The sequence below is a fragment of the Corticium candelabrum genome, chromosome 5 (assembly GCF_963422355.1).
Source record: "Corticium candelabrum chromosome 5, ooCorCand1.1, whole genome shotgun sequence".
Lineage (NCBI taxonomy): Eukaryota > Metazoa > Porifera > Homoscleromorpha > Homosclerophorida > Plakinidae > Corticium > Corticium candelabrum.
Window position 1 is genome coordinate 2,128,213 of NC_085089.1, and position 14,057 is coordinate 2,142,269.

Sequence of the window (14,057 nt, forward strand, 5' to 3'; positions counted from 1 at the left end):
CATAAGTACGTACCCATCCCTACATACCATCATTTCTCAAAATGTTTTCGGACTTGCTAGTTAAGGCCTTGGGCTGCGTACTAACGAATGCTTGTCGTGTTGCGCGGCGCATTGTTAGGGTCTTGCTTTCCGAAGAGACGGGTCCAGATGAAACAAGTTACAGTTCCTAAGCGACTCAGTCGTTCGTACGTTGTAGACTGCACATTATCGTCTTGAACGACTTGCAATCGCTCGGTCTTTCGCACTTTCCTCCGTTTCTTTCTACGAATGGAGACCTTATACTACGATACAAAAGGACTTGCGTGATGGAAAAACACACACGGACCCCGCACATAATCACGTGACACAAAGTTCCTTCATTCGTAGTAACTGCCGAACCATCGCCGTATGTGTGCTTTTCGTCGTCGATTGAAGGTGAGTCTGTGATGCGAAAGCACATTTTACTTTCGCCTAAGCAAATATCAAAGTCTACACGAAGCGGTAAAACAAAACCTACACTTATCGGACGTTATTTGGAAAACCGCCCCGTTCGCTTTTGTTTTCTAACCTTAGTATAATGCTCCGCTATCAAGTTTGCTCTGAGATAGCGCCAAACTTCCCAACTTGATGTGCGACCAGAAACGTTTAGCGCCGCGGGCGGAGTCAGAGATACGCAGACCGCTCCTCTAGATATTCCATTAATTAAAAATTTAGCAGCCTGCCTTGGCACCACACTCCTACACTAAAAATTGTAACTAAAAAGGGGGTGGCTAGCGAGGCGCACAAGACTTGCATGGTTTTCACGAACGCGCATCAATTCTTAGTAGAAAAATTAGACATATTCTTCACTAAATGTAAGTTACACTTTACGACAAATCTTATCATGGTTTTCGAAAGCTCATATCTGTAAACACAGTTAATACTTAATTTACTTAATCAATAATGAAATTAAAGACATTAACGTGTCATCTCGAATCCGGATATAGAACCGCCCAGGAGTTTGCCATGGCGCAGCCGAAGAGTCGTGGTGCTTGTCGTTATGTCGCTGCCATTGTGCTTCTTCTTATCGGATTAGCTCTTGTCTTCTTGTCCGTGTTTCTTTTTCCCGTGGTGCTGGAACGCGTAGTCAAGAAAGTAAGAATGAGCAGACAACTTCCGGTCGCACTTTCGTCGACAATTTGTGTTCACAGAAACTGGAAGAGACCGACGTTGTACTTCGACCTGGGTCCAAAGGGTTTGACGAGTGGAAAACTCCTGGTTCAACTGTTTATTACAAAGTCTACTTCTTCAATGTCACGAATCCTGATCACGTGATCACCGGCAGTAAGCCCTTGCTGTCGGTAGTGGGGCCCTACGTCTATAGGTAATGGTAGCAAAATTTGTAAATACGTATCCTAGGCCTTGCTTGTGGGTCATTGTACTAATTTGCAAAATGAAGTTAATTAAATGTACAGTCTATATAGTGAATGGTAAAAATGTCAAATTTTAGTAGTTATTTAATTTATACGGTTGTTGATGCGTAGTGTACCACTAACATTGAGCGAGATGTACGACATTCACTGTCGCAGGTTCAGTGTGTATAGTCAAGCAGAACAGCATTGCAACATTGCAAGACAGGTTTCACACATTGACAACAAACAAACACAATATTAAGTCACAAACGGTTTAGTTAAGCATGCACTGTTCATGCATTTCAGTCGGACTTTCTAATAAAAGCAGTCGAGTTTGGACTGCATGACATTCATGATTGGCTTTTCATGACCCGTAGCTAGCGCACTAGCAACATGTAAGGCAGTGCTATAAGCAATAAAACCAAGCAAGTTGCATCTTGGACGTCATCTGGATACAAATTGTTAATGGAATGGACCATATGCACAGTCGTTACCTTTATATCAGCTGTGTGATAGGACAGAAACGATAGACTCAAGCCAGTCTCTTCTCGCACTTGCCATTTCTCATATGTCACTCTGGAGCAGAGAGACTGGTACAGTACCAGACTGTCTTCTTCCGGTGTGACTTACTTGGACGATGTGCCTAATACACAATCTTTGAATACTTCAAACAGACAGTGTTACAGAAACGCTTCCGGGAGCTCTTAAGTGGTCGCCACTTGTAACATAATATTGTGCATTTGTTACTAATTGCTTTCTTCTCGACAAGTGATTTCTGTACAGTATACGTTATAGGCTCATGTGTGCCAGACAGTATCTAGTCTACTGCAAAACAGGCTTTCAAAGAAATGAGGCATGAGGTGTCAAACCATTCGGTTGTTTTACTGGTATGTAACGATCACGGCAGACGTAAACACAATGTTGTAATCATACTAGAAGCCTTTTCTACTGAAAGCTGACATTGGTAACATGATCAGAGAAGTCTATGGGCCAAGAGTAGAAAGACATCAAAGAAAAAGTGCTTGAAAATGCTTCGGCCTGAAAAGAAAGTGTGTAAACAATGACTACATAAGCAGTTGCTGTGGCAAAGAGTTTTTGGCCAACAAGAGAAAACCCTACACCGAATGTGAATGAGGAGTTCACGTGGCCTTTGCTAGTAGCCATACCACCTGCTGAGAAATGAGCAGATCTAATTGCACCAGAAGGCAGTCTGATACCAGTTTCTCTCTGCTTCAGAGTGACACACAGGAGCAAGAAGAGACTGGCTTGGGCCTACTAAAACAGTATTAGCATTACAGTTAGAAGTGTCATGTCAAATATAGTATAGAATCTCTGGGAATTGACTTGTTTGGTGCAGAATGATGCATCTTGTTTGTTTATTGAAGATATGAGAGCATACTCATACCTATGTGGCATGCTATCTACATTCATCACTAAAACCCAAGTTGTAAACATGCATGGTCTTGGTGATGGTCAACACCTAAAAATGCAAAACCTCCTAGATGGGTCGTTTTCACAGCCCAGGCAATGGCTCAAACACAGTCGAAATTAAACATAGTTTTCCAGTGAGGGTACACTTAACATTTCTAGAGACCAGTAGTACAACCACGAACTCCACATGACTAATGTGATCTCAGCAGACAACTTTTTTTGTGAACAGTTACAAAACGAGTAGACACTTGCAATCCCAATGAGATCTTTTATTTAGACCCTACATCTCCAAACGCACGTTTGCAGACGAAGAGCACTCACTTGCAGATGATATGACTCTCATTAATGTCAAAAGATTTAAAAGTTTGATCCAACGACAACATTATGTTGTAGCTGTTGCTGTAAATCTAGCAAATGTGCAATGGTTTGTGACATACCATAAAAGATGTAATTCTAATAACTATTGTTGTGCTGGAAGGAATGTCACTTGTCTCAATCGATTAAGACCTGTTTAACAAATACGTCAGTTATGAAGTTTTATTGTACATGTGGGCTCACCTTAGCTTCTGATTTGCTGTATGATAAGACTGTGAATGCACCTTGTGGCATAAAATTTTTTGGTTAATTAAACGTTTACATATTTCTACTTCTAGATGTGAGATTTTTGGTACAAAAGTAAAATGCTGAAAGCCTGTTTTACATACATGTACTGGTATTTCTGCTTTACATTGCATCGTATTTTACATTTTAGAGGACTTACATGAGATGCACGGTAACAAAGCAGTTACTATCTTTTTAAGTGTTTGCATTGAAGAGGCTGAGGTGCTCTCCTTAGCACTCTTTTCTCGATGTGTACCAATTTTTGTTAAGAGTAACTGAAGAGCATGGGTGCACAATCAGTTCACTATCAGTATGTTTTGGTACTTGTGAGACAACAGACTATTGAAACAGTGTGTTGTTATTTGTCAGCAAAGTATTTTGTAATGTTTCTTGCTCTGTGACTTACAATACTCACCAAGGTTATATTAGTATTAATAATTTATCACATGTTTGTTTAAAGTATTTGTTTATAGATTTGTATTCTTGGATGTTGACTGTATTACTACCAAGTGTTTATGTATTACCGTAGAGATGTTCGTGTGAAGACGAATATCACCTTCAGTGACAATCAAACAGTCCTGCAGTACAAGTTGCATTCATTCTATATGTTTGATCGAGAGAAGACAGACGAAAGCTTGGATCCTGATCAAGATAACATAACAACTCTCAATATTCCATTTTTGGTATGATGAATATGATGTAAAGTTACCAGTTTTCTCACGAATAGTCTCACGAAGTTATGCCATTTTTTCCTTGTGCGTTTGGCTGGTTAGAGAGAAACAGAAGTTTCTCTTTGGCTGACTACATAAGACTAATCACAGATATTGTAGTCTTTCTAATACACATAATGAATTTTTAATTATATGAGGAGGTGTTTATATTACTACTTAGCAGGAGATAAAGCCTGCATTATCCTGCATCTGTGGGTTCGTCTGGATGCAGCATTTGATTGAGACGGTTTCTAACCGGTAGAGTTTGAGGACAACAAAAAAGATCTTGTCATAACAATAACAAAGAAGCGAGTCGAATGAATTGCTACCGCATGTCAGTATCTTGAATCATGTGATATGTTCACATTATGCGAAGTGAGGGTTAGACACTTTGGTGCTCTTTCATTTATTATTTTTTGTTTTCTTGTTGCCAGATGTATGTACTTACATGTGTGCCACTAGCTTATAAGAAATATTACCATACTATAAGCACTTGCACACATCACTGGGTAGATGCACACTATCACAATTATGTTTGTAATACATTATGTTATTTTATCAAACAGGTCTTGATCACGATCTTGATGGTTTTAGACATCTATTTTGCAGTGCTCGAGTTGTAACTCAGTTGGTAAACTAGCCATCTTGGAGTCTTTTGCAGTGTCTGTCTTTAGTTACTCTTGTGCAGTTCGCAACTGCTGTTTATATAAAAAGTGAAAGAGACAATCGCTAATGATTTGAAGATATTTTTGAGTACACAATGTGACTCATGTTTGGATCACCTCAATGTGAAACTCTGTCTTTAGGCTGTTGTTGATCGTGCGATGAACAGAGAAAAACAAGAGTTTGAGATAGAGGTGCTGAAACAAATAGTTAAGCAAACTCGTGAGCAGTTGTTCATCACAAAGGCACCAACTAAGTTGCTGTGGGGATATCAAGATAAGCTGATTGAGATTTTACATTTACTACACTATCTTCCCAAAGCGACGTTTGGTCTTGTTGTGAGTTACTCTGTGCAGTAGAATGTACTATTTGATATGTATTATTTGTATTTCAAAATTGCAGTACAATGATTCAGAAGCCGATTGGAAAAACTACAGTAGCATTCGTACTGGGTCTGATGACATCAATGCTGTTGGTCGATATGTAGAGTGGAGAGGTATGACACATCTACCCTACTGGGGTGGACCTCAAGCCAACATGATTAATGGGACTGACGGTACATTGTTTCATCCTCACGTGAAGAGAAATGAAAGCTTGCAGCTGTTCATCGACAATCTTTACAGGTTGACTATAATTTGGAGTGCATTTATGTAATGAATCTTGCATACACTCGAATGTCTCTTATCTGGACGTCTGAGATATGGGCATGTCTGTATACCATGCACCCGCGAGAACATGCGCAATCAGCTGTTGCAAGTGTACATGTAATCATGCATTAGGGACTGTATTACACGTCTAATGGGAAAATGCAGCATGGAGCATATACACGTCATACAGTATGTACATTTATTCTTGTGTAATCTAATTTTCACATGAGAAAGAACTTTCAACGTTGTTCAAACTGATCTACTGCTTGTAAAATGTGGTTATCCTAAGATACTGGCAATTCTGAGATACGGGCAGTACTCGGTCCCAAGCTGTCCAGATAAGAGACATTCGAGTGTACCTAGGTACATGAAGTAAAGTCTTTCGTTGTTATCGGGGCCCGGATATCCGGGCTAAGGGTATAATAGTTGCCTGAGGTACGACCGTATGATCGTATTTATACTCGATTAGCATAGATGTAAATGAAACTATTCTGACCAATAGCCAAGAAGTGGTGTCATTACTGACCAATAGACAAACATGATGTTATCATAAGGCTCCACCTCTCATTGTTTGGTAGCTGCTAGCGAGAATTTGACCATTGGGCGTCCATCCTGTACATGGTGTATAGTCCTTTGCTTTACATAAGGGTTTAGCACATAGAAACTACGCCTATATAGTCTACATTTGCACATGCGTGTTTACCCACCAACAACCAGGTGTCTAGAGAGCCAAGGTGCTGGATTCAGGCACCATGCGGTACGTGTAGCTGTATCTGACTTGTAACATTTTGCTTGTTCCACAGTGTTTCTGCATAGTGGTTTTGCAGTCTGACAACTTGAATTTTCGGTGTGGGTGGCTGAGTGACCGTGGTGTTGTTGCAAAATTTGTCGTCTTCAACATAAATTTTGGCGCTCCAAGGGAATTTGCGAATGGGAATGTGCATTGTCCATGACAGCACGTCTGTTTGTTGGACGAAGCAACTGACCTGTAAGTATGCAAGTCTGGAGACGCAGCTTTGCATCTTTGTTTAGCTAGAGAAATGCATTGGAAACCTTAGCTGAGACGCACGGCTTAGGCTAAATCTCAGTATGCAAAACATTATCACATGATGAGATATGTGATTACATACACCAGTCAAGGGTTTAGCACTGTAATGTGCTTCTCTATTCATTTAATCAGTTGTGATGTGCTGTTGATTATGGAATTTTAACTTAAGTGAAACTAATAATCCTACAGGTACTAACACCAAGTATACACTAACATCATGGACATTTAGACAGATCTGGTTTGAGCAAAAATACGTAACAAATGGTAAGACATATGATGTTGGGAAGGTTCACTGATTCACTGTATCATGACAAGGACAGCACTTTTGAAATTTGAACTTCCAAAGCTTCTAGAGCTTCTAGTGAACCACTATATTGTTGGAGGTATGGTGTTGTAGTACATGGGGAAGGTAGGGAAATGGTGTGTTTGGTAATTCTAATAACTCTAGTCCAAAACTGTTTCGAAGCAAACTAACGTAAATTTGTACGAGCAGAAGTTATTTGGTTCCTTGGGGCCATAGCTCTTGTATGTGATAAGCACATATGGCAGGTGCTTGTACATACACATCGACACTTCGAATGGACAGGTTTGGCTTATTACAAAATTATAACTATGACACTTTTGTTTATCAGTAGCTGTGTAGTTTTTGATTTGTTAATTGTTGGAAATGAATTCAGTCATGATAATGTGATTTGTTGTAGGTCATCTTACTTGGATTATCAGAAGGATGTCAAGTTGACCTGGAGTTGGATGCCGTTGTATCGTTTTGAGATGCCTAAATGGGAATTATGGAATGAGACCAGGTGTCCGCTAAATGCCCAGTTTTATGCAAACTGGCTCTATGGCATTCTCAATCTATCAAATGCAACAGGAGGTGAGGACATTATGTCTTAGTGTTCCAATAGGCACATTTAAGAGACAAATTGGTTTTAATTTGCAACTTTCAGGATTCACAGTCTAACCATTGTGTAACTCTATGGTCACATGCACGTACTGTGCAGTATGAACAGTTCATCTATAATATTGGCATCTGAAATATTAATCTATATTGGCTGGAAGCACATTCGAACTGCTACCGTATTTTCTTTTTGTTTCATTTGGGCCATTACCTCCTACAAGTTGTGAAGAAATTAATGCACTTATCATTCTTTTTTGTCAGCGTCTACTGTTAATGACATCGTGGACTATTATATTCTTCTAAATACAAGCCTGAACAAATTGAAGCATTGATGGATTTGATTCAAACTGCTTTGCAGCTTTTGTAATAAAATACTCTGACTGAACAGAAGGCTCGCCCTAATTAGTATCACTTGCAGGGATGGAATTAGGTTGAACAGTAGTACAGGTGCCTACTACGTACTAGAGTGCATGCTAGTATGTCTTAGCAGAAGTGGACAAGTGAAACAACTCGCCTCTGTCCAGCATCCAGTCAAGCATATGAAACAGATGGATGGTAGACTTTAGGTTTTCTATTGCTACACAACATAGATTATCTCATTCCAACATTTAATTGAAGCCCTGTGGCTTATCATGGACAGAAACTGTATTTAGGTACATAGATCTAATAATATATAGTACACTGTATATGCGCATCTACCACCCACTCTACCACACTATTAACATGAGTTGGATTAATTTTAGTGCTTGGTTCACATCAGAAACACTAATGGGCCCTTCCAATTACTGAGTTAGTGTTTTGCTCTTGAGATATATGTAGCTATCAGACAACAAGTATTACAGCAGTGTAGCTTTCAAAGGCCAATAGCTTTCTGTTTGGGCTATATGACTTTGTTGTAATATCAGTGGAAAAGATGACGTACGAGTGTCTACGTAGTCATCTATCAATGTTTGTGTTTGTCTTCAGCACCAATCTACACTTCCTTCCCATACTTTTTGGATGCTGATCCAGAAATCAGGAGAAACATAAGTGGACTGAGAGAAGGCGATCCTGAATCAGATTCGTCTTTTCTAGACATCGAACCGGTGTGAAATTTCCCTTCTCTCTAATAGTGAGATTTACTACTATAATGGCTGTCTGATCTGCAGATCACTGGATTGGTCATGAGATTCCAGAAGCAAGTGCAAGTAAATGCAAGGGTACAGCAATATAATACAACAGGTGGAGATTACCCTAATTGGAGGTCAGCTTCAGTTTAATTAAGTGTGCTATGTGCAACGATGTCAATCCCGAACAATAGAAACATTGTTGCCTGCAGTCTGGATTTGATGTGGTAGCTCTATGGAACAAACTTGTCAACATGAGACACACATTTCATTTGGACTACTACACTGTAGTAGCGTGAATTGCATGATGTTATTCGTACAGCTGCAGTACGGTCATCCTGTTCTGTTGTGTATAACAACTTCTTGTATTACAGTCAAACGTCTTACATACATGATGCGCTTATCCCAGTTTTCTATGTTAATGAGGTGACAACTTCAGTGAGAACTTGGTGGAGTCATTAATCAAATTTGTGTTTTATGCCAGACTGCTACTGCTGATTATTCTCATGTAAATCTCGTTGCCAATGGTATTCCTTGGGGAGCTACAGCACTTGGAGGTATGCCTTATAACCAATCATAACGACTCCTTTCTAGGCGTTTGTATCTTTTGGCTTGGGCACACTGAATTAATTAAGTGGCTTTTGTCATAAACAAATTTAACTTGTGCTGCCAAAATTATGTATGTGCCTAGTTAAATGAGTTTATTACTTAAGAAATTCTGTGACAGTTGTGATTATTTAAATCTAATTTAATCATCATAAACAAAAAAATGTTTCTATCTTTGAATATTGCCTTTTTGTATATTTGCAATTTGTTTGTATGGGAATTCAAACTAGATGCATAGGCTGTTGTTGAGTGAAAAAATGATGCACCCACTGCTGGTGCTCTACATCTAAATTGTAGTTAGTCACTTGTAGCCAGTCCCTACTGTTTCCAGCAAGTGCAAGACATGCAGAAGAGATCACAAGTACGAGAGAGCACTTCCAACAGCCTTTTACGTCAAAAGCCTGTGACTGGTGGTCATTTCTGATCTTGATAGCACATACATTGCCTAGCATAAGTCTGGATGCAGAGAGGTCACTTTCTATACTGAAGGCTGGATTAAAACTTATGCATGGTCAGGTTTGGCAGAGGAGCTTGTTACACATCCATTAGTAAGGACCACAGTTCACGGAAAGAATAGCACTAAACAAGAATATTCTATATGTCAAATATATCTATACCTCAGGATATTGTATGCCATCATTGTATGCCATCACACCAAGGGTCATAATCCCTCCTGAACCAGGCACGGTCTGTGGATAATCATTTGTTTCAAACATCCCGGATCTGCATCTAATGCATGCTTTTTGTGGTTAAGGAATGTTTAGGCGTATCAATATTTTGCCGTTTAAATGTACCTGTAATTCATCTACCAGCATTAAATTTGTCTTGCAGGAATCATTGTTATCATATGTGTTGTTCTGCTACTTGTTTGGACTTGTGGCCGTCCACATGGGTACAAAGAGCTGGCACAAGTGTCACAGAAGAAATAGACTGTGAAGATAGAAGTACTCAGTAGTTATTGTAGTTGACTTTCGAATTTGATTACAAGCATGATGAGCTCTGTCTAAGAAAATGGAGTTGCCTTTAGTAGCAATAGTAAGTAGCCTAGTGCAATGCTCAGCTATAGAATGATAACCACACTTGAATTCTTAATCAATTCTTTCTGTTGTCTCAAAATACTAGTTTTCATGCAGACACACTATTAGTCACAGTCTAATGTACCTACCTGCAGACACTCAAACAAACAATCACTTCAGACACTGAAGAAAGCGTATGAAACTTCATCTGGCAGTTTGCTTATTTCACTTCACGTTTGCCTACCATCCTAGTCATATACTATAACGATAGAATTGGCATCTTGATGAGAGCATTAACTATCTGTGCTGCCGACTCAACACAGCCATCAAAATTCGAGTGGTTGAATCCATCACCACCAAACAGCAGTGGTGGAGACTGACCTATTGTGACATATCCGGGTATGCCAGAATATGATTGCTTCACTTGAGAATATCGCCATCGATGACACCTACTCCAAGTAGGTTTTGGCAGCCACGAAAACAACATTTGTACTCGGTCTATCAAAGTTTCTTCCACTTTTGCTCGTTCTTCTTCTAAATGTTCCACTGCAAAAGGAACACTAGAATGCACTAGGAGTGAGTGAGGACCTCCAGACTGAGGATTCCGTTTTCTCGAGTCCCAGCACACAAAACGAATTGCATCGTTACCGCACACATATTTAGCAGTCCAAGGGACAGGAATCTCAAAATCTGACTCAAAGTGTAATGCAACAGCATATCTCGACGAATAGTGCACACACTCGAGATTTTTCTTTAGAATCGGTTTCTTATCAAGCAGCTCCAAAACACCATCAAGAGCGAGAGCCTATTACGGCATAGCACACCGATTACTTTAAAACCACAAGATGCCCTGCATGTATGTACCTGTGGTACTGGTATAGTGATCACCACTGCATTATAAGATGCAACATAGCCGTTTTCGGACTCGAGAGTTAACGTCTTGATCATACCATCATCTGCCACTGACAGCTTTTCAAGACGAGTGTTATACAAAACACTGTAGCCTGAAGGTATATGATCAGTCAAACGATCGTCTCATTATTCAAAACATTTACCTACTGTAGTTGCAATCTGACCTGATGCCGCTACACAGTAGTTGACAATGCTATCCATTCTTTTAGGGGCAACGAAATTTTTTGCCTTGTCACTACGGCTTTCACCTTCAATGACACCACAAAATGGCACTAGAATACCATGATCCAAAAGTTCAGAGTAAAACCTATCACGTAATGTTACTTTAAAGGCCTCACAAATAGTTTCTAAAAATTAATTAATTATTTTATTAATTAAATTAAAGCATACTTTTAGGTCTATATAGGATGCCATTACATCAATTAATTAATTATTAGAGCCTTTAATTATGAAATTATATAGACAAAAGTCAATTGTACAATCAAACCTCGTTCTTTGCAATAATCTCTCCGCATCCTTGATCACACGGTTGAAGTCGTCGTGCATTATAAACACAAGTACTGACGTGACTCTGCAAAGCATCCAAACTCAATAGCTCCGAACATCCCTCGTCAACAAAGTCGCAGGTTATTATCATTCGACCAAGAAGGTTGCGAAGAAGCCTAGAAGCCGGCAATAAGTCTTTTTCGGACACTTCCTTGCAGTCCTGAGGACAAGTGCGCTTTCTCTTCAGCCATTCTCGTATACAGTCATTGCAGTAACTGTGTTCGCACTGTTGAATTTGAACGGGATCTTCTAATACGCTCTGACAGATGGAGCATATAAGTTCTTCGTCGACAACGCCCTGAAAACGGTGGATGTCAAACCCCATCAACAAAGTCAACACATACGGGTCTTTCAAACTAGGCGCCTATTTTAATTTAATTAGTTTAAATTATTTATAAGCCTGTGAGTTCAGTTTTGTTCAACTATCGTCAAATGTTGTTTTGATATAAAAATTAATTAACTAATTAAGATTAATTAATTAGGATTTTAGTAGTCAGTTGACACTAACAACTTGTACAACTGCGCGAGGTATCTTGACTCCAAGGTCTGTAGAATGGCTGACAAGTTGAAGCAAATTGCTTGGTCTGCTATTGACAACTCTGCCATTGGATTGCAAAGTTTGAGTGAAAAGATATGGTTGAACCCTGAACTGTGTTTTGAAGAACATGAAGCTCACGATGTTTTGACTCGTTTCCTAAGAGACAAAGGATTCGAAGTCGATGAGCAGTACACTTTGAAAACAGCTTTCAGAGCAAGAGCAGGAGCCGACGATGGTGTTAACGTGGCAGTGATTTGTGAATACGACGCCCTTCCAAACATAGGACATGCTTGTGGCCATAATCTGATTGCAGAGGCAGGTACAGTGGCCGGCACACACACACACACACACACACACACACACACACACACACACACACACACACACACACACACACACACACACACACACACACACACACACACACACACACGCACGCACGCACGCACGCACACGAGTTCTGTATACATGCTACATGCATATACACGCGTGCATGCACAGAAAAACAAAGAAAAAAATTTGCTGGAGAGGAGGAGTTGGTAGAACATTAAAGTAAATCACGTGTGAGAATGTTGAATTTCTGTATACATTTAAATTTTTAATTAAGACACAGTAACAAGAATGGTAGGTGATGACAACTTGACCAAGATCATTGGTTAACTTTCGTGTGTGTGTGTGTGTGTGTGTGTGTGTGTGTGTGTGTGTGTGTGCATGTGTGTGTGTGTGTGTGTGTGTGTGTGCATGTGTGTGTGCACTGGCCAAGGCTTACACCACAGTTCCTTTTATTAATTTGAGCATTTAGAATTACTAGCGTTTGTAATTGTTGATGATGAACTAGAATTGGCTTGTAGACGCTAAGTACTTCTTAGTGTGGTAAACATCTTTTTTGTAACAGGTTGTGCTGCAGGCATTGGTATTAAAGCAGCTCTAGACACAAGCGAAATACCGATTGGCCGTTTGACTATTCTTGGCACCCCAGCTGAAGAAGACGGGGGAGGAAAAAGTCTGATGATCAAGAATGGTTGTTTTGATGATGTTGATATCGCTATGATGGTCCATCCAATGCCTGTTGAGATGCCACATGCACTTTTTGTTGCCATACACCAGTGGGTAATTACATACTCTGGCAAGGCATCTCATGCTGCTGCATTTCCTTGGGAAGGAGTCAATGCACTTGATGCAGCCATAGCTGCTTACAATGGAATTTCAGTGCTTCGTCAACAGATGAGACCGTCGTGGAGAGTACATGGAATAATCAGCAATGGTGGAACGAAACCAAATATCATACCTGAGAAATCAGAGTTACAGTACTTGTTGCGTGCCCCAACAGAAAGTGAACTAGAGACATTGATAGAGAAGGCAAGAGCCATATTTCTTGCTGCCGGTCAGACAACTGGATGCAGTGTTGATATAAAGGACGAAGATCACTGCATGAATCTAGTGAGCAACAAAACGCTCCTTGATCTATATACTAGGAACTCACTTGACCTTGGTGTCCAATTTACTCCTGATCATGTTCCAGGAATCGGTAACATTCATGATATTCCTTTAGGATCAACCGATATGGGAGATGTCTCTTATGAAGTTCCATCTATTCACCCAGTTTATAGCATTGGCACTCATGCTTTCAATCATACTCGTGAGTTTACTGCTGCTGCCAACACAGATTTTGCTCACGAACGGACATTGGTGGCTTCAAAAGCTATAGCAGGATGTGCCATTGATGTACTGACAGACCCGGAAGCTCTTAAAGCAGTCAAAGATAGTTTCAAACTGCAAATGCAGCAAGTATAAATTATCCTTCAGTTGAAAATTCTGTGCTGGGAAGGGTCTAGATTTGTAGCGACCGAATATCGTAATTTTTATAGCTTTTTGGATTTATTTGTTGAGGAAACAAAGAATAGAGTTGACAGGCGCACTGTGCTTATATTGTACGCACACCCGGATCTAACTCGTGAGGCGTGGC

The 14,057-nt window shown here is 39.9% G+C and overlaps 4 protein-coding genes across 5 annotated transcripts; 2 read left to right on the forward strand and 2 right to left on the reverse strand.

Annotated features, from left to right (window-relative positions):
• Nucleotides 1–391: 391 nt before the first annotated feature.
• Nucleotides 392–10,175, forward strand: LOC134179851 (lysosome membrane protein 2-like). 2 transcript variants are annotated; one of them, XM_062646849.1, is made up of 12 exons: nucleotides 396–414; nucleotides 966–1,113; nucleotides 1,170–1,342; nucleotides 3,931–4,084; nucleotides 4,918–5,112; nucleotides 5,177–5,397; nucleotides 7,171–7,343; nucleotides 8,334–8,452; nucleotides 8,516–8,610; nucleotides 8,848–8,899; nucleotides 8,958–9,030; nucleotides 9,911–10,175. In XM_062646849.1, exons 2-12 carry the CDS (start codon nucleotides 985–987, stop codon nucleotides 10,006–10,008), a joined length of 1,482 nt encoding a protein of 493 aa, XP_062502833.1. In that variant the 5' UTR covers nucleotides 396–414; nucleotides 966–984; the 3' UTR covers nucleotides 10,009–10,175. The 2 variants fall into 2 exon arrangements, with proteins under 2 accessions (XP_062502834.1, XP_062502833.1); XM_062646850.1 differs by lacking the exons at nucleotides 8,848–8,899; nucleotides 8,958–9,030; nucleotides 9,911–10,175 and adding an exon at nucleotides 8,686–8,740 and having other exon boundaries at nucleotides 392–414.
• Nucleotides 10,176–10,205: 30 nt separating this feature from the next.
• On the reverse strand, nucleotides 10,206–11,244 carry LOC134179852 (renalase-like). The gene is made up of 3 exons (XM_062646851.1): nucleotides 11,172–11,244; nucleotides 10,960–11,099; nucleotides 10,206–10,900 (listed from the first exon to the last, which is right to left on the reverse strand). The coding sequence occupies exons 1-3, from the start codon at nucleotides 11,206–11,208 to the stop codon at nucleotides 10,355–10,357; spliced, it is 723 nt and encodes a 240-aa protein (XP_062502835.1). The 5' UTR covers nucleotides 11,209–11,244; the 3' UTR covers nucleotides 10,206–10,354.
• A 244-nt stretch (nucleotides 11,245–11,488) lies between these two features.
• Nucleotides 11,489–11,878, reverse strand: LOC134179285 (E3 ubiquitin-protein ligase NRDP1-like). Its single transcript, XM_062646146.1, has one exon. The coding sequence runs from the start codon at nucleotides 11,876–11,878 to the stop codon at nucleotides 11,489–11,491; it is 390 nt and encodes a 129-aa protein (XP_062502130.1).
• Nucleotides 11,879–12,087: 209 nt separating this feature from the next.
• LOC134180230 (xaa-Arg dipeptidase-like) lies at nucleotides 12,088–13,994 on the forward strand. The gene is made up of 2 exons (XM_062647332.1): nucleotides 12,088–12,410; nucleotides 12,987–13,994. The coding sequence occupies exons 1-2, from the start codon at nucleotides 12,107–12,109 to the stop codon at nucleotides 13,883–13,885; spliced, it is 1,203 nt and encodes a 400-aa protein (XP_062503316.1). The 5' UTR covers nucleotides 12,088–12,106; the 3' UTR covers nucleotides 13,886–13,994.
• The last annotated feature ends 63 nt before the right edge of the window (nucleotides 13,995–14,057 follow it).

Excerpts from the sequence above, each read along its gene's own strand:
- LOC134179285 (XM_062646146.1), bottom strand. The coding sequence starts at position 11,878 with ATGGGGTTTGACATCCACCGTTTTCAGGGCGTTGTCGACGAAGAACTT.
- LOC134180230 (XM_062647332.1), top strand. The coding sequence starts at position 12,107 with ATGGCTGACAAGTTGAAGCAAATTGCTTGGTCTGCTATTGACAACTCT. Across the intron at positions 12,411-12,986 it reads TAATCTGATTGCAGAGGCAG|GTTGTGCTGCAGGCATTGGT; the intron begins GTACAGTGGCCG and ends TTTTTGTAACAG.
- LOC134179852 (XM_062646851.1), bottom strand. The coding sequence starts at position 11,208 with ATGGATAGCATTGTCAACTACTGTGTAGCGGCATCAG. Across the intron at positions 11,100-11,171 it reads CTACTGTGTAGCGGCATCAG|GCTACAGTGTTTTGTATAAC; the intron begins GTCAGATTGCAA and ends ATATACCTTCAG. Across the intron at positions 10,901-10,959 it reads TCACTATACCAGTACCACAG|GCTCTCGCTCTTGATGGTGT; the intron begins GTACATACATGC and ends ATGCCGTAATAG.
- LOC134179851 (XM_062646849.1), top strand. The coding sequence starts at position 985 with ATGGCGCAGCCGAAGAGTCGTGGTGCTTGTCGTTATGTCGCTGCCATT. Across the intron at positions 1,114-1,169 it reads TGGAACGCGTAGTCAAGAAA|AAACTGGAAGAGACCGACGT; the intron begins GTAAGAATGAGC and ends TTGTGTTCACAG. Across the intron at positions 7,344-8,333 it reads TCTATCAAATGCAACAGGAG|CACCAATCTACACTTCCTTC; the intron begins GTGAGGACATTA and ends GTTTGTCTTCAG.